This window comes from Cyanistes caeruleus, chromosome Z (assembly GCF_971803275.1).
Source record: "Cyanistes caeruleus chromosome Z, bCyaCae1.hap1.1, whole genome shotgun sequence".
Classification (NCBI taxonomy): Eukaryota; Metazoa; Chordata; class Aves; order Passeriformes; family Paridae; genus Cyanistes; species Cyanistes caeruleus.
This window is the reverse complement of record NC_141732.1, coordinates 62,854,098-62,872,884: the sequence shown is the minus strand read 5'-3', so window position 1 is coordinate 62,872,884 and position 18,787 is coordinate 62,854,098. Positions and strand designations below refer to the sequence as shown.

The 18,787-nt window shown below is 38.9% G+C and overlaps 1 protein-coding gene across 1 annotated transcript in view; it reads left to right on the top strand.

The window, feature by feature from the left end:
• Positions 1–18,787, top strand: part of RAB3C (RAB3C, member RAS oncogene family) — a 134,434-nt gene that overhangs the window by 96,048 nt on the left and 19,599 nt on the right. Inside the window, exon 4 of the mRNA XM_086868285.1 lies at positions 18,040–18,164. Coding sequence (XP_086724411.1) covers positions 18,040–18,164 — 125 coding nt within the window. The remainder of the gene's footprint in view (positions 1–18,039; positions 18,165–18,787) is intronic.

Here is an 18,787-nt window from a genome sequence, read left to right as displayed (position 1 = left end):
AACATCTGTAGTAGCATGAGATGTTACTTCCCGGCATCACCTATCTTTAGTTGCTCTTCTTTTATATTGTTGCTATACACAATTCAGCAGGACCACACAGCAGCTCAACCAGCTTATAGCCCAGATCCATAGTTCATTCTCAGTTAAGTTTATATATGGCTGTGAGTGAAAATATCTGAGAAAATATCTGTAATGTTTAGTCTCTTAGACTAAACCTCCGGCAGAAAAAAGTGGCTAGGTGATTGGGGTTTCATGTGTCCAAATCCTTGAACTTCTTTTAAAAGCTTACGTATTTTAGCAGTCCAAAGAAACTGTGTCAACCAAGTGGTTCACAACTAATAGGAAAGCAATTACTGAACATTATAAATTTCTTTAGACTACTTCAACTGCATATAAATTTTTCATCATGGTTTTTGTACAAAAGAAATCTTATTCTATTGGACCTAATAAATAATATTTCTTATTCTATTGCAGAACCAGACATAGCATCCTTGAAAGTACAATAAATATCAAGAGTTTACATTCTACTTTTATTTTATTACCAGCACTTTAGAATGCTATGAATTGGGGTGTGTGTGTGTATGTATTATTTTATGCATTTTATGATGCCTGCATAAGCACCCTACATAGCTTATATTCAGCCTTTAGCACAACTCTTTCTCTGTGATGCAGAGATTTGTTTCCTATTCAGGTGTAATAACTATTTCATTTACAAATACTCATTAAGTGTCCTGTTTCCATAAACACAATAGAAGTGAACAAGAGCCAAAGTTCTTCATGTGCGTCAGTACAGCAAATTCTCCCATATCCCTCCTGCTCCCTCCATCTGGTTACCCCTCTTATTCCTATTTGCCCCTAATAATGAGACAGCTACAAACCAACATTATATTGCATTCTCATGTGCTTTGCTGTAACCTGCAGTCTGGCTTAGTCCTTGGCCTTTTCTTCAGTGTTTGCAGCTCTCTTTGTCATTATCAGGTTTGATGGAGTGTGTGACATACCATTATGTTAATCACTGCACATTAGTATAAAAAAAAAGAATTAAAATTTCTACCTTAGAGTCTGAGTGAAACATGCACACTAGCATACACAAGATACAGGAAAAACACAGGATGCCAGTAAAACAGTAAGAATTAGTGTAATAGATTCAGTCCTAGCGTGCTAATTGGCTATTCATTGAAAAGGAACATAAAGGAACATGGGTTATTTATCTGCAGAGATTTAAAGGTGGATAATATAATGCTGCTTTTTCACAAAAGACAGATTGGGAAAATGTGTGGAGGTTACTATTAGAATAATGAAACGTGTTGCAAATCCAGGCTTCTGACTCACATCAGATGTGAGGTTTGGAGAGATTTTGACATATAAGAAATGTGAGGGGTTTTGAAATATTATAACAGAAATATTCCAAACTAGCAGTTATTTGGGATTTCAGAGTGTCTTAGTTTGAAATACAGGTGTCTGCTAGGGAAGGCAGGACTCTCTTTTGTAATGGAAATGGTCTCTTCTCTCTGAATTAGTATAATTTTGTAATTAAGGAGCTCTCAGGAAAAGATATGGGACTAGGGATAACAGTTCTCTACTAGTGTGTATAATAAAGCAAACAAACAACAGCTACAGCACTAACACCAAACAGAGCAGGAACTCTGACAGCTTGCTAGGCTGCTGCAGCTCCGGGCACGGCCGGCAGGGGGCGCTGCTGCTCCCGCGGGGGTTCCGCCGCGCCGGCAGGGGGCGCTGTGCCTCGGGCGCGGGGGGCACGGCGATAATGGCCCCCTCGGAAAATGGCGATAATGGCGCCTCGGCCCAGTGGGGAAGGGACGGGGGAGAGGCTCTGCTGCACAAACCCCTAGGGCATCGATCCCCGAGCCCCTGCAGGACTTACAGAAACAAGAAGCTGGGCCGGCAGGAATGAGCAATAATCCCGGGGTGTTAGCAAGATGTATGAGAAGCTCCGTAGCTGTGGCTGGAACGGCAGGATATGTCGGCAGGCAGGTGGTGCAGGGGCGCAGCGCAGAGAAATCTTGGAGCAGAGCCGAAGAGGTGGCAGCAGCAGCCCGGCTCCCACAGAAAGGATGAGGCAGTACAGGACTGGACTCTTGCAGTGACAGCGAACTCGCTTCGTAATAAACAACAGCTTGCCCATCCTTCTCTGACACTCAGAGCAAGAGCCTTAGCAGCTCCCAAGGCCTCATCCTTTTTGCCTGCCTAAGTCTCCAGGTATCCCTCCCCTCTCCCCTGAGTTTGGCTACTCTTTTGTTTTTCTTAAGTACCCAATAGTTAGCTCCTTAGTAACTTATGGGAAAAAAAATCTGTAAGTATGAAAGAGAAACCCAACCCCTATCACAGATTAAAACCCAAAATTTTTTGGTTTCTTTTCTACTTAAAGACTGAGCCAGATCATGTCAAGATCATTTCAAGGTCAAATACGTGGAAATTTCATGTCCAGATATCATCACACACTATGCTGAAGACCCTCAGGAAGGTGTGAAAATGAGGGGCTTGCAGTTCTTCTCATGGCTTGTGGGCAAGATTAAAAGGAGGGATGATTTACTCTTTGAATCCATCTAATGTCATCTCCATCTGTGAGAGGTTTAGCAGAGCATAGCTCTAACTGTTATATGATATTTTAATTGGTAGTTCAAAGATGGATTCGTAAATCCATATTGAGACAACTGAAGAACCAAGCTAGTTTAGCAGAACTCAGCATCAAAATTCACAGCTCAGGACAGTATGACTCCAGATTCTAGATGTCCTTTCTTTTGGAAATGTCATCAACTTTGAAGTATTGCAGCACAATATACATTGCAACCAAACCAAATCCTATTAGGATACTACAGTTAACATCTGTCAGTGATTTATATAGTAATACTTCAGATTATAAACAAAAATACTTCTCTTCCTCTTTTCCCCGGTCTGAGAATGAAGAGTTATGATTTGTCTGCTTTTTCTTTGACGTCTCTGATCAAAACTGTTAGACCTCCTGCTCCTCACAGTGAGGGCTAGGGACTATCTGGGCCAGCTTACTCCCTGACATGAATTTGCAGGAAGCAGTAAGACCCTGTTACTTACAGGATAAGAGCCCAGGTGTCCTGATGCTTGCAGACTGACACTTAATAGGGCAAGCAACACTGACTGTTTCACCATTAATCTTTTAGCTTAATCTTTCAATTATGAAAAGAGGAATTCAAGGAATGAGTGTGCATGTACCTGAGGTATAATCTGGGAGAAAAGCTGTTTGTACCATCTTTCAGGATCAAGATAGAGGGCATTGTCCTCAATTTCCTTTTACACTGATGTGGTGGACAGTCTCTCTTCTCTTCTTCTCTCAGCCTTTCAGCCTTTATACCTGCATTAAAAGTATTACGTGTTCTTTTTAAAACCCTGAACAAAGGTGAGGGATAGAGGCCTGTAGGGATCAATTGTGCATTACCTATTGTTTCTCTGCATGAGGCTTTTATAACATAAGTCACTTATTTGATTGCTAGGTATGCTTAAAATGGTTGGCTAGAAAGCTTTGAACTTCAGTGAAGTAAAAGAAGCAAGCTGTTCGTTTAATCAGCACATTTAATTCATCCTGCTTTGCATGCTGTGCCACACTGTCTTCTTGCCATATAAGGATTCTGTGGTATCTTCCTGCAGCACCCCTGCCTCTCTTCTGCAAGCAGCCAAAGATGGCTTTGTGCATATTGCTTATATATATGCCATAGGCCTAACTCCTTTTTGGTGTGCAATGTAGCGGCTACTTCCTTCTTGTATCTCCCTTCTTTTCAGGTGAGTTGTTTATATTCAAGGTTGCTTTTTTTTTTTTTTTTTTTTTTTTTCTTCTTCCTGACTGAGAGCACGTTCTTACTTTATCTTGCTTTTATATATTTATCTTTGCACTGTGTGACTAAGTGGGAAGTGAATCAGCAAACTGAGTTTTGGTTATATTAAGAATTTATATAATTTTTAGGTGGTGTCTTCTACCTTTAGATCTTTCATTTTGCTTATTACTGGTAATTCATCAGATTTCTCTTTAAGCAGCCATTGTTTAGAGTGCAATGAGGATTTTCTAATGCTATACAAAAATTTTAGAAAAACCTTTGAAGAAAAACTGCGGAGAGGGAGGAAATATTTTCTAATTTAGAAATCATATTATATTAAGAAAAAATACAGCATATTTGTTCCATGATGTAGTAAGATTAAGGCTATCTATTTTTTCTCTCAGGCTCACTCACACATGATACATAAATATGTAACTTGTAATTTTCAGAAAATTAATAGGACCTTTTGTGTCACTTTCAGTAGTCTATTTTTTTTAATGTGGTTTACCTTCATTTTTGAAATTGCTTAAATGCAGTAAGGCACTTCAGAGCCTTTGGAAATTATCTACCACAAATGTTAGAAAAGGTATTTGATTATCACTTAGTATCTCTTCATCCCTTTTTACTCAACTGAATGGCTTTCAGATAACTCATAATTTTCTTCAGTCACATCCTCTCTTCCATTCTAAGTCCTTCCCCTGCCAGATGTCCAGAGAAAGAAGTTAAAATTTGCTTATGGAATGATTGATCTATTCAGCATTCTGTGACAAATGGGAAAGGATGATATTGATTTAAACCTTGTTGTTTAAATTATCTTTTCTTTTTCCAAGTGGAAGACTGAAGCTATCAATGCTCACCTGGAGGTCAGGGGGCTGCCATGAGAAGCATTAGATTCAGAAGACCAGCTCTGTTTCTCTGAATGTACTCTGCATCTCCCCCAGGGCCTCTGTGGCTCTCAAGAAAAGAGAGTAGTTCAATTGCATTGCAATTGAAGTAGTAGTTCAGTTGCATTATGCTTCCCCTACCAAACCTCCCACATCTGTGTTTCAGGTTAGCCTTGGATTGCGTCAATTCATTTATATGGACTGTCTGTCTCAGAGCAGTAGTCATCATTTGTGTCTTTGAACACAAGCCTTGATGAGACTGTACACCCTGCTTGAAATTTCTTCTCTTTTTTTGATATTTTTTTTTGTGTGTGTGTGTGTGTTAAAAGAGCACCACTGATCTTTTCTTCATGCCTTGATGTGTCCCACTGGCAATTCTCCTGTCTGTAAATCCACAATCCATTGAACAAAAGCCTACTCATGGAGGGCACCTTGTGTCTGTGAGCAAAGCTATCAACTAAACCCTTGTTTCAGAGGACAATCTAGAGGTGACCTTTTAGCTGTCTTGGTTAAATCTTGAAATCTACCCTCAGACCACAGTAAAATTTGGCAGAGCCAGGAAGTAACCAGTTCAGTCAGTGTCTGTCTTCTGTGACCCCCATGTTTACAGGGTTAAATGAGCTCAGAGCAGCACACATTGCTAAAAAGACAGTGAGGGCTATCTAAAGTTTCTGAGATGTAAATGTTTTATACCAAATGATTTCTTACTCTAATCCCAGCAGATGCATACAAAGGCATGTATAAATGAAGCCAGGTTTGCTGTAACCTCCCATTCATCTGTGAACAACAGAGACCTCATTTTCAAATGTTGCTATGCAGATTTTAGCTTCATTGAAATACAGGAATTTTTCTGGATTAAATCAGCCAAAGCCTCTCTTTGTTGTGGGACCTGGTGGTTAATACCATCAGGCTTTTCAGATTTGTTGCTTTTTCCTTTCAATCTTTCTGCTGCTAAGTGTAGGAAAACACAGGGTTATTCCCCCAGACACACTCACTGTGATTGAGGCACCATTTTGGACAAAGGGATCAAGTGATGAAGGGAGGCTGGATGGCAGAAGGTGCTAACCCTTCAACAGTTCAGCCACAAACACAGTGCTGTACTCAACTGACCTTGGAGTCTGCCACAAACCAAGCCCTGCATTTTATCTTCTTCCTTTTCTCCATACCTTATAAAGACCTAGTGACCAACTCATTCACAATTACTTGTTTGAAATTGCAGACTTTCATTTCTGGCCATGGATAGGAAATCTTTTATTCTTTTTTTCTTCAGTATGTTACTTCACCCTACTCCACAATACAGAGCAATTCCACTGATGATGACTTTCTGATGTTTGTCCTGTAATCTTTCCATACAAAATTACTGTCTACCCAAACACCTATTTAATGAACATGGTTGTGTCCTCTGAGAGGGGTGTTTACCCACTGAAGTCAATTATAAAGTCCCAATAAAATAACTAAACTGTTCTTTTTTTTTTTTACCAGAAAGAAGCTGTAACCTTTGAAATATGTTAGTGAACATGCTTCAAACAGTACGCTTTAAACACCTCACAGGCAAAGTGAAATAAACTTTAATTTTTGAAAGTTCAGTATGAGCCCTAGGAGAGGGCTCTAGCTTGTTGAAATGCCAGTGTTCAGTTTTCAAGAGTATTAAAAAGTTTTACATCTAATCTCCTTGTTTTACTAGAATGTTGTGTTTATACCTGCATGTCTTGCTGTTAACTTCTGCAATACTCAGGATTTGATTTTAAAATCTGATTTTTGCGATCAGGGAGAAGTACTATATTTTTGTTTGCATAACTGTGATGGAGGGGAAAATTCAAATATATACTATCTAGGGCTTAAGAGGCAAAGAGATACATATGTATGTACCCATATGTATCTATAAACCCAATCTTTTCATTTGTTAATCACGTAGCAGCACTACCAACATTCTAAATGAATACACAACCCTTTTTTCCCCTTAAAAAAAAAAATATTACTTTTTATCCTAGAAATAAAATCTGAAGTCTAATATCTCCCTCCATCTTCTGTGAGTCAGCAGCAATAAACCTGCAGTTTACTTGCTAGCAGTGTGAGTCAGCAGGACAATCCTGCCACCCTGTGCCAGACAGGATGTCGACAGGGAAATGGTTTTTACTGTTTTCTTTGGCCACTGGCAGCCCTCACAGAATGAATTGTGGTCAGTAGTACTCCAACAGAAAAATGTGATCGGACAAATTAAAAATTTACACTCATGACCTTGAAGGAAAAAAACACCCAACTACAACCCAACAACACCCCAGTAGAACTGTGTAACTCATCCTCCACTAGTTAATCAGTTAGCATCAATTAACAGTGATATTTGCTAGATAGTTGCTATTTTGCCAATTCAGTTCCAGATATCTGTGACAAAATCAGAGACTCACGTGTTCAACTGAAAACTAGGCTACATTTCAAAATTTCGGACCTCAAATCCCTTGTGTTTGCAAGTGTATAGCAAGAGAGGGAAATTACTTCCAAAGAGATACGGTTGTAAGGATACAGTGGGAGAATCAAAATTTAATGTCTCAGTATAGTTCTGAATGTTTCTATTGCTCCGCTTCCAGGATAACAGGCTAAATAACCTTAAAGACAAAATGCTGCTAGGATTTATATCAATTTTGTAAAAGAATATTAATGGAAGAAACATATCATTGATGTTTTAGTAAAACAATGCTTTCTCTCTTTTCAATAATTGCCCTGATACTTGCAGGCTACATGAATCCTTTACAAGGATAGGTCATGATGATTTATCACAGGTGGCTTCAATAACCTGACAAGATTTTTCAGTAATTACAATTAGGTATGATTTGTTTCAACACCATCTCTAATACTTAAACACAATCATTTCAGGACTCAATTTATGTGTATATTACACAGAGTTGTTTCTGAAAGAGTTCTTGCAAAATACCAAATGAGAAATATAACCTGAAATTATCTAAAACACCTGGATGGAAGAGAAGTAATAGCAGAGTTCATTTAAACTTGAAAAAAGTGAAAGCCAAAACAACAGAGGAAATGAACCTAAAGAAGTGAATTTGATAAGTGAGAGAAACTTGGAAGTCATTCCTCAAGAAATAGGTAGAAAGGGGTTAAGGATAACAAATGTGCAATGCATTTCATAATGAGATTTGACAGCAAAAAGTCAGGGTCAACTCAGGCTTCCTGAGGATTGTTTAATCAGAAGTTCCTTAAAATAGGGATGTCCTGTTTGTGGATGCTTGCCTTATATATTGTAAATATGAATCTGGATTTTCCATTTAAAAGAAAAGAGGAAAAAATAAATAACCATGTGTGATCCATGTCAATGTTTGCTATAGAACTCCCAATATTGGTATGAAACTAAAAGAACTTGACCATGCCTTTAAGAACTTCACTGCTCCCAAAATGCCACTGTTGGGTAGGTGCTCTTTGGGGCTAGAGATGAGAGACTAGTCAGTAATCCTAGTGCAGTAGGCTGTTTGATAGGCAGTGCAGTCCAGGGTTAGGGGACTGTTGTAGGTGAAGAGGAAGGTGTTAGATATAAGAATCTAGGACCAAAAGATCGCATCAGTATTGCTTGCTTAACTATATTTTTTTTTAAATTATCAAAAGCCCATCACTAAGAGAATGAAAAGGAGAAAATGAGTACCCATATGTATCTGTCTGTATCTGGTTTCTTATATATATATATATATATATATATATATATATATATATATATATATTCTTGTATATAAGAATACAAAATGCCAAGGAAAAATATTTTAAGTGACAGAAAATTGCTCATTTATTTTAAAGTGCAATATACTCAAGCAGATACTGAAGTTGTTTTAGTAAATTTCTTCCTAAGTCCCTTGTTTTATAGCTCTGTTTTTCAAATACCAGAGTTAGGATCAGCTGGATTGATTAGGGTCATTACTTGGAATTCCAGCGACAGACTGGGCAATCAACATAAATTGGTGATAAACAGAATCATTTATATGGAAGCATCTGGAACATGAAAACAAGGGGATAATCAAAAGATGTGCAAGTGCAGTCTGTATTTTGCCTTTTATTGTTTCCATGAATATTATTTTCCTATAAAGACTTTTTTCCATCTCTTTTCAAACCCCTGTTTTTTTTGGATTGTTTTCACTGTGCATGTGTGGTAGCAGCTTTGAAGGATGATAATTTAATGGTGGGTTTCTCAGTGGGGAGAAAATTAAAATGTACAGCCTTTTGTCTGTGTGGCGAGTTGTTAAATCACTTCCCACAATATGACACAGCTTGTGGCATTATACATGACATAAAAACTCTTCATTAACATGTGTCCTACTGTGAAAAATGTGCTATATTAGTTGGTCTGCCCATAAGTAAACCTTCCTGTATAAGAGGTTTTTGTACTCCTGTGAATAAGAATTAAATATTGAGATGTACTTTAGATTGTTTTATCCTGAAAAAAAAATACAATGAAGTTGCTTGGAAGATCTCTTTGCCTTTAGTGTCTAACACACTATTTTAATCTATTATTTATGTTTTTGTAAAGATCCCTTCTACTTTTCTAAACAATAAAACCTGGAAAACCCGTATATACTACACACCAGAAAAAGAAGAAATGTGATGGACTGACACGGAATTTACTCTCTTTTATGAATTCTGCATGCTTTCAGCCAAAGCCCACCTTGCCTTGGGTTAGGTTGTGAGCTCCCCCCCAAATTCCCTTTGTCTGTGACAAAACAATCTCTAGTGTGTGCAGTGTCAGGTGTACTGTGTGTAGTGACCTTACTCTGCCTAGGGCCGGGGTGTGCTGGCTGTGCAGGTTCAGGAAAACACCCCACCTGCAGGGCTTTTTCGCTGAAGAAACGACCATCAGAACTCAAGCACAGGAGGTACTGGGGAGGAAGGATACGGAGTATAATACTAACTTAGAGCACAGTCTTTTTAATTTGTATTAATGCAGTAATTTCATACTGGTCTCTTACTACACTTGGAAAGCTGACAGTATCTGACAGCTGCCAACAGAGCAGTTTGTGAAGATTGTGCCGAAGATGCAAAAGCTAAGGACATCTACAGTCTGATTAACACGAATTGAGTATTCCCTGTTGGCTTCTGGTCCTTCATTGTAACGCCAGCTAAAGAGGAGTACATAAAAATTAGAGTTTAAAATTAATGTCTGTTGCCAACAACATATTAATTTGCTATCACAGACCATTATCCAATGGATTTTCATTTTAATGTCAGAAAATAATTTTCAGACAATAATAGACACTTGGCACTCTTGTTTGAAATAACACTTTACAGAAAAGGCACCAAAGCTAATACATGGACTCTTCCAAAAACTATTTATATATTACATGAAAGGTGAAATGCAACTGAATAAAGTATTCAGTAGAGAACACGGTATGGGAAGGCACTTCCATGGGCAGAGTAGGAACAGCTAGAGATGGCTGACTAGAAAGACAATTCTGATTGATGAATATTTACAATGCCTTACCTTTCATCCTAATTACCACACAGAATTGTGTAATTATAATGCTATGTTAGTTCCTATTGCATTCTACTAAATTCAGACCCACAGTGGACATCACTGGGTAAGCATATACTTCCACATTACAGTTATAGTAATGAAATGTCACCAAGAATAAATAAGAAAAAATGTCATAAACATACAAAGAACATCAGCTCTTACATCTTTAGATGTTATCCCTGCTTTCTATCTTCTTTTTTGTTTTTAGGGGTCTAAACCTTTTACAGAATGTCATATTTCCTTGCATAAGGTTATAAAAATGCACATATTAAAGATCAGCTTGGTTTTCTCTCCAAAAGAACCGGACTAATTTTGAGTATCTTTACAGCCTGTCAAAACTGAAAAGGAACGTGTGGTTTTCTAAAATGAAGTTGTAGCCTCAGAAGTTTGTAGTGAAGGTTTTTCTCATTAAAAAGTAGAAGCAGTTCTTACCAGAACAATAAAAACCTGTGATGCTCTGGGTAATGTGCATTTTGACTAACTTTCTGGCTGATAATGAACCAGAGATTTGTTAGTGTCGTACCTGTCATGAAGCTTTTGCATCATCAGTCTGTCTTCCTCCAAGGAAAGGTTAAACATGTAGCCTCTCTTTGCACAATGTGCACTCTTTGGCTCTGCAGAAGGAAGATAAAGCCTGTCAGAAGAAGTGGTGAATAATTGGCATTGTTCTGGTTACTTCAATATCAGTGGTTTTTTCACAATCATAAGCCATTTTTCTTCATTTGCCCTTCAATCCAGACAGAAAACACAGTATTGTATAAACAACAAATGACACATCAAATGCAGTCTGTCTTAAGCAATATTCATATATCCTGCTCTGTTGTAAGCATGGAAGGGTTGATGTATCCCATTTTTGCTATTATTTATGTAAAGGAAACTTTCCTGTCCAACCACCCAGGAGCTACACCCGCCCCACCTGGGCTGGGACCAAAGCCTCTTCACAGCAGGTGTCTCCACTGACCCTGCAGGTGCCCCATTTGACTCCCTACACACCCCACACTTGCACAGTCAGACCAGGTTTCTTCATTGGCTCTCTTACCTTTCCCTTAACAGAGTCTCAGACATCTGTATCCTTGAAATAATTTAATCATGTTTCAGTAAAAATTAACAGCTTGAGCTGGTGCCCTTGAGGAGGAACTCCTAATAAAGATGTTCTGGGCTTTTATACCCTCGGAGTCTAAGCTCTCAAAAGTCTGGGGCCATCAGTTCCTGCTGTGTCTGATTGTCCAGTCACCTGCCTTACACCACAGGTTCCTGGGCCTTTTGATATGAAAAGAGTAGCTCAGGTTTACTTTTCTTGGGCATCCTGCCACCCAGAGTCCAATCTTTAGCTCAAACTACTCTGCTTACCTGGCTACCCATACTAAATATATCCTTAGCACATTCACTTTTCCCTAGATGCTTTTCCTCTTGCTCTTTTGTAATATTAAGGGTGGAGTAAATTTATTTTTCCCACTTTTGTCCCCCTTTCATTTTCCTTTTTCATCGATTTTCAATACTTCTGTGTTTCTGGGATGTCTTTGCCTATTCTCTATCATATGTTCGTAAGCACTTGCAGTCAGTGGATGCCGGCGCCATCACTGAAAATAAACATCACAAATCCAATATATCATGAATTCTGGATAGAAACGCTCCTTGAGAATGACTGAGGTGCAATTTCCTCATTCTGGTCACATGTTCATCTACATCAGCTTTTTATTTTGATAAATATTTATCTTATCCATTGCTTTCCACCGTTTTCAGTAATGGCTCCAATAATTATTAAGGGGTCCATAAATGCAGGAGATGAAAGTATTTGTATTAGCTACAATCATGGTGATTTTATGGCTTACGGGTAGAGCACACCAGAAAGATGAAACACGTAGAGAAATTTCAAAAGTTGCAAATCTCCAGATTTTTTTTGTCAGTAGAGGAGGAAAGATCCCGAGCTGTTTCTTAAAGATAGTTCTATTTATGTGTATGGCTTTAGTTATCCATCAGTTTTATTAAAATCTGGCAAATTTTAACATTTTCTTTTTATTATTACTGACATTATTACTATTAATTTCTAGTCTATTCCTGCTATGTAAATAACTGTGGCCACAAAAAGTTTAGTATTCAAGCACACCAAGACCCTTTGTCTTGTTTTTGCTAAGACAGCTTCAAATTTTTAACCTTAGTACTAACTTCATAATCCCAGACAGAGAGCTGAGTTGGGGTTTTGATTGGTAGGTTTATGTATTTTGAATGGCTTGTCTCCCACTAATACTAGATTATTTACTGGAGAACAGATGAAAAGCCTGAGGCCACCTGTCTCCCTGCCCTGCCTGCAGCAAGGTCTAAGCACCCAGTGCAGAGCAGCTGGTACAGAGCCAGATTCCAAATGGCCATCAAGACTGAGCATTGCAGTCATGTAATGTGCCGTACAGAATTAATCCTACATATACCCCATCTTCATCACATCCGAAAGATAAGCATGAGAGAGAGGGGAAATAGGTAAACTGCAAGATGCTGGGGTATTCTTAAGGCACATAACCTATCAGTATTTCTGGGGATAGTAAGAGGAGACATATTTAGGAGACACGGAGGGCATGGGAAAAAGAAAGGAGCCTGTGGTGTACACTGAAGTGTAGAATAAACACTTGGTTGTATATGAAGGAGACTTTAGACTGTGTAAAAGGCCTGAATGGGAGGTGTGTCAGAGCTCCTCACAGACAAGGAGGGTGGGAAAGGATTCGTGGCATGATCCCATCTTCTGAAAGTATGTGAATGACAGTTTCCCCTTACCATGCCTGTCTGTATAAGGTGTTGGAGAGGGCAGTGGTGTGTCTTCCCACATCACAGGATGGAGACTGGGAAAAGGGGGAAAGAGACCTTTCCTTGCTTCAATTACAGAAGGAAAATGATGTCTCCTGACAAAGCTGGAGAGCAACCCTTCCTGCTCATAGAGGCATGGACACTTGGCACACTAGCAAATAAAGACAGGACGTTCATCTGGGAACACCAAAAACTTTTGGAAACCTTTTTAAACTCACAATTGCTTCTCTAATACTGTCTCTCACCAAATAAACAGAAAGAATAGATAACATGGGCTCCACCTCAGATCCCACCACTGCACTGTGACCTCAAATAATTCAGCTAATGGAGTTTGCAGTCACCATGCTGTAGACAGAGATGGGAGAATTTTAAGTGTTAATCAGTGGACTCAGTATAACAGTAACTTTAACATACACACACACACCACTCTCCCCAATTTGCTAGAGGTTTCTTTAATTTGGTTTTGGTTTGTATGAAGTTTTTTCCATAGGTTTAGATTTTAATTTTTTTTTTTCTCTGGCAAGATGATGCACCCTAGTTCATTGAGTACTCCTTTCATGAATCAAAATATAAGAAGTACATGTTTCCCAAACTTGCTGGAATAAATATTTTACATAGCCCCCTCTGGAGCATTTTTGTTAGGGTGCTTCTCTTGCTGTTTGTGCATGTGGCTTACTACATAATTAATCTAAAAAGCCTGTAGAAACAAGCCTCTCTATGGTAGGGAAGTATCCTTGGAGGACTTTGGAAGTCCAAAGAGTGGAGAATAGATTGAGACTGTCTGTAACAGTTCATATTCCTGGTATGCTTACCCTATGGACATGTCTTTACTAGGTATATTTGCTTGCCTTCCATGCAGTCTGTGGGTAGAAATATTCTAGAGATTATTGCAGGTTATTTGAATATTTTTCCTGGACATAGATGATTTTTAGTTAAAAGGGATCATCTGAAGAGATATTCGGAGTAAACTCAAGGTATGCCAGCAGTGGGTACAACCTGAAATATATTGAATGCAGCAAATAGGTTTGTCTTCTGTAGGAGTTTCTCCAGGATGCAGTGCAGTGTTACCCAGGCACAGCCAAATTAAGCCTGAACTCAGGGGAAAATATATCCTGCTGGATCTGACTAAGAGGAGAGAGGCTGCTGCAGCTCTGTACCCGAGATCTAACCAGTAGTTAGGCTGAAGATCTACTCCCAGCAGGCCATGTACACATAACTCAAAAAGTTACAACACAAATATATGCATGTACACATGACCATATACACACTTATTGCAGCCAAAACACCCAGGACCATCCAGAGCACTCCCACAAACACCAAGTGCATCATCATCCTTACACTGCTCCCCTGAAGCAGCGCAGCATCAAGGTCCACTCATGAGAATATGTGTCTGTGCAGATGTACACATTGTGGCTCCCTCCATCACCTGTGCCCATAAACTCCACCTGCCCCTGGATCCCAGTAGCTGCCCCTGGATCCCAGTCTCCTCAGTTTCTGGCAGCTGGGCCAGAATAAGCCTCCAGTGTTGACTTGAAGGGATGGATTTCATGTTGTACAGTGGGAATGGGACTTTCTTAGAACAACCCTGGAAGGGAACTGGATGTGGTGTCCAGGTCTTTTTCTAAGTCTTAATTTGGTAACCTTCTTTAGTGCACTCCTGCTCCACCAGGCTAGTAGACATAGGCTTTGGATAATCTGATGTTTCCTGCAATAGGCCTGAGAACAGCCAGTGCCAGGATATTATTTGGGCTCTCTCTCTCTTGCCATAATCTCTCTGTGCTTGTTTTGGATGTACAGATAAGCTTTTATCACCAGATCTAATGTGCACAGTCTGGTCTCCACAGCAGTAACATCAAGAGCAGCTCCCCCATATTGCTCTGTGCTATCTACCTTGGCTTCCAGCATCTCAGCTGCCTCAGCCAGCTGGGGCTGTGTGTTCCTTAACCCCACTCTGTCACACTGTGCAGAATTCCTTGCAAGCTGACCAAGAGCACACACAGGCCCCCTGCCACTATTGCCTGGGAAGTTCTTTGAAGATGTCACCATTTTAAGATAAGCCAATAGAATTGCTTTTATTTGCATTCAGCAAGTGCTCTTTTCTAACAAGGGATAGGGTAGAATTGCAGTACAGGGAGAAAAAGCATGGTGTTGATCATGTAAAGTAATGGATCATTGCACTCCTCCATTAATCTGCCCCTCTGGAGTCTATACATGATAAAAATTCAAGCATGGTGCAGATTGCCTGCCTACCATAAAACTAGAAAGGGAAAGATTTACAGGGTGAATTACTATTGACATACACCAAGTCGCTGAGAGTGAACAAGAACTGTCCTTTTCAGCTTACTGCAAACATCATCTTTGCCTTTTCATGTCTTCAGTCTTCCTGAGGCTGAAGTTCTTTACAAGGACCATTGTTTGTGTTTTGGATTAATCACAAGTCTCATAGGCCATATATGCAAGCAAAACTTTTTTCCAAGTAACCTAGGTGTTTGCTTTAGTGGAGAGTTGTGGTAATCAAAACCTACAGAAGCCAATAGTGATACCATATGTCTAAAAGAAAACATATCAGTGATAAGCCCATTATATCCTTTGAATCAAGCTTCTGCTGGTGTGGTGTTTGGTGTGAATACATTTGAGTAATTTTCAGACAGTTATATTTTTGCGCTACAGAGTCTTTTGCAAAATGTAAACCTTTGGGTTTGTTTGTAAGATCTCTTCTTGTTACTTAAAAAAATATAACTAGAAGATGAGACAAAAGCAAGACAGATTAAAAAATGTCTATGGATAAAATAAGTCGGTTTGGTAATGAGAAGAATTTGAATGCTGACATTTGTAGTTGTAGAATAAAAAAACAATCACATCTGGCTGCAGTAAAATGAAGGGACCTTATATTGTTAATGAAAGAAACTTGTGTAAAGTTCTATAAGCAGTCTGCAAAACATGGCTGAATGAATGTTCTTTAGGGTTGTGTGATGATATTTCTTCAGGCTGTATTTCTTTACCAGTTTATTTCAACTTTACAGATTATGTAAGTAATTCCTTCTGTAAAGCTTAATATCTTTACTGTATATTTTGCTTTTGAAATGTATTTGATTTCCTGCTGACATAAGGGGAGTAAATTGGCTCCCAACTAATAATTGTTCAGAGCTAAGCCCTTTGAGAGTCCTTAATGGACTAACATACTCTGACATTTGAAGTACTCATACTTGCAAAGTTGCTGTGGTGACAAATGTAGTTCTGGTTAAAAAACACAATAATAATACCACTTTGCTTAACCACTCAGCATGATTCCAAAAGGATATTTCTGCCAAAGTGAATGCATGTTGTCCTTTTATTCTGAGAAATGGTATCTTTAGTAAAATATAAGTGTATGGGCAACTCTGACTTCTCTTTGATCACAGTACCTTACACCTACTCAAATTACTATTAAAACAGATTTAAAATAGCACAGTGTCCACTTCTTGAAGAAAAGATCAGGACAGGCCCAAGGGAACAATCTGTAGCACAAAATGTCTGGGACTTACTTGCATCATGTTCTTTTTGGTCACTGTGATAAAGTGAAACATTCCTAAAGGCAGTGATCCTTCTCTTTAAATTTCTCTGCTTGGCACTGCAAACCCATCAGACATGGCCTAGAGGTTCATTGACTCATGCAGGGAACCTGTAGGCAATGGCATTGGACCCAGGGTCACAATGATAGCTATAGAAGTTTTTGCCCATGGTCATCCCTCTGGTTTTGCAGTAAGCAAAGCTAGTTGGAGAGATTTGATCCATTTTCTGTCTTTCACTAGAATCCATTGTCAGAGTAGATCATGATCTTTTTTTTGAACAGAAGAGTTTGCAGGCAGGGCCTCAATATGTAGAATGATGATTTTGTTATGAGAAGGGGTCACTAGTGAATGTACCCATGCAGTACCTATGCAGACCAGCTTCCAAGACATCTTGCCATAAATGTGTAGTTATAGAAGTTAGTTTCTATTCTAAAGTTAGTTTCTATTCTATTGCCATTTTCCTAAGCACCCTGTACTGTCCAAGGAAAGAGGGAGGAAGGGAAGGAGGAAATGATGTGGGAAAGGCTGGCAGAAAGAGGCATTCTCTCTGTGTTTTTCTCTTTCCACTGATCCTATGGAGACAGAAGAGATATCCATATCCCAGCAAAAAATATGACCCTAGAGCCAGACATAGTCACAAGTCCAATACAAAGAAAGCATAAGTGCTTGGAGTAAGTTTCCTGCATCCTGTGTTACCTTCAAGGGTAGGTGCTGCTCCCAGTCAGAAGGTGGTAACCAGCTTTCTTTCTACAGAGCAGATCTGAGAATAGTGGCAGGCAGCAACTGAGAGGTACCACGAGTATGGTTCTAAGTCACCCATTATCTGCTCACATTCAAAGAGAGCATTGTAAGCTGTTTTACCACCAGGACTCACGTTCCTTATGGTGTTTCAAGGCCTGAGGTACTTCCATTCAGCTGCAGTTATGGTTAAGTCTTGTATAATTTAAATGGAAGGAGAATCAGAGTTCAAACTCAGCCCCTTCCCATGGTTTAATGCACAACTGCATTAAAAAAAGGTAGATCAAAGACCTGCAGAGGAATGTGCTGGAGAGAAACAGCAGAAGGAGGACAGACTAGCTCTGAAATTTTTTTAAGTTTTGCTGCTAAATTTACATTCTGATCATAAAGTAAGAGATAAGAAATGAATATGTTGCTGATTTTCTTTCAGAGCTGTTTTCGGATTATAAGCTTTGTATCAAAATGTGAGAATGAGAGAAAGCCATCTCTTCTTTCTAAAAGTATAGAAAGAATGTAGATGGCAGGGTAAAATAGTACTCTTAGCAAGCAGAAGTAAAACCTGTGTTGATATTGTCTTTGTAATAATAATACCTGACAGATAGTGCTTAGTTTATTTGAAATCTGTGATTAAACAGAATCATGTTATCCTAGTTGTCAAAGTAAGTATTGTCTCTTTTGCCTTTTTGCAACTATGTTTGAAATTGACTTAAGGGGAATTTGCTTTGCTTTGACTCCTCTCTCTCCCTTTCTCTTTTAAGGTCAACTCAAATCAAAACGTACTCTTGGGATAATGCCCAGGTTATTTTGGTTGGCAACAAATGTGACATGGAGGATGAGCGGGTAATCTTCACTGAGAGGGGAAAACATTTAGCAGAGCAACTTGGTAAGAAAAGACACATCAAAAGATTTGTGATTGCTTGTGAGAACGCACAAATTAATTTCATTAATTGCTACCGTACTTGTAAATACATGACACACTCATTGTAAAGGAATAGTCACACACTGCTTCCCTTTTATTTCTACAGCCTTTTCTGATATGGAGCAAGGAAACAAGTAAATAAAAGTAAATAAGAAAGAAAAAAAAAGGAAAAGGGAAAACGAAAAGGAAATTAAAAAAAAAAAAAGAGAGAAATTGCAGAAAAAGCTTACTAGACCTTTTTGCAACTTGAGTAGATTTGGGTTATGATTAGCAATACCAATAATCCAAATCAGAAATGTGCTGCTGACCCACTCAACTCCCACTGCTAACACTTCATCCACTGATCGACTGCGCATTCACAGAACTGTAGATATGAACTTGTTTCATAAAGTCTCCCTCTGGGAAGCAAATTCTGTACACACAGAAAATTGCCAAGCTGTGAGCACCTTTGCTGTTTCTGTTTCTACACAATAGTGTTATCTTTTCATACCATGAAATGTTTTTGAACTGACACTGGCCAAACTTTAATGGAAAATCTCAAGAGCATCATTTTAGTACTACTACGCAGCCTCTTTTTTCCTTCAAAT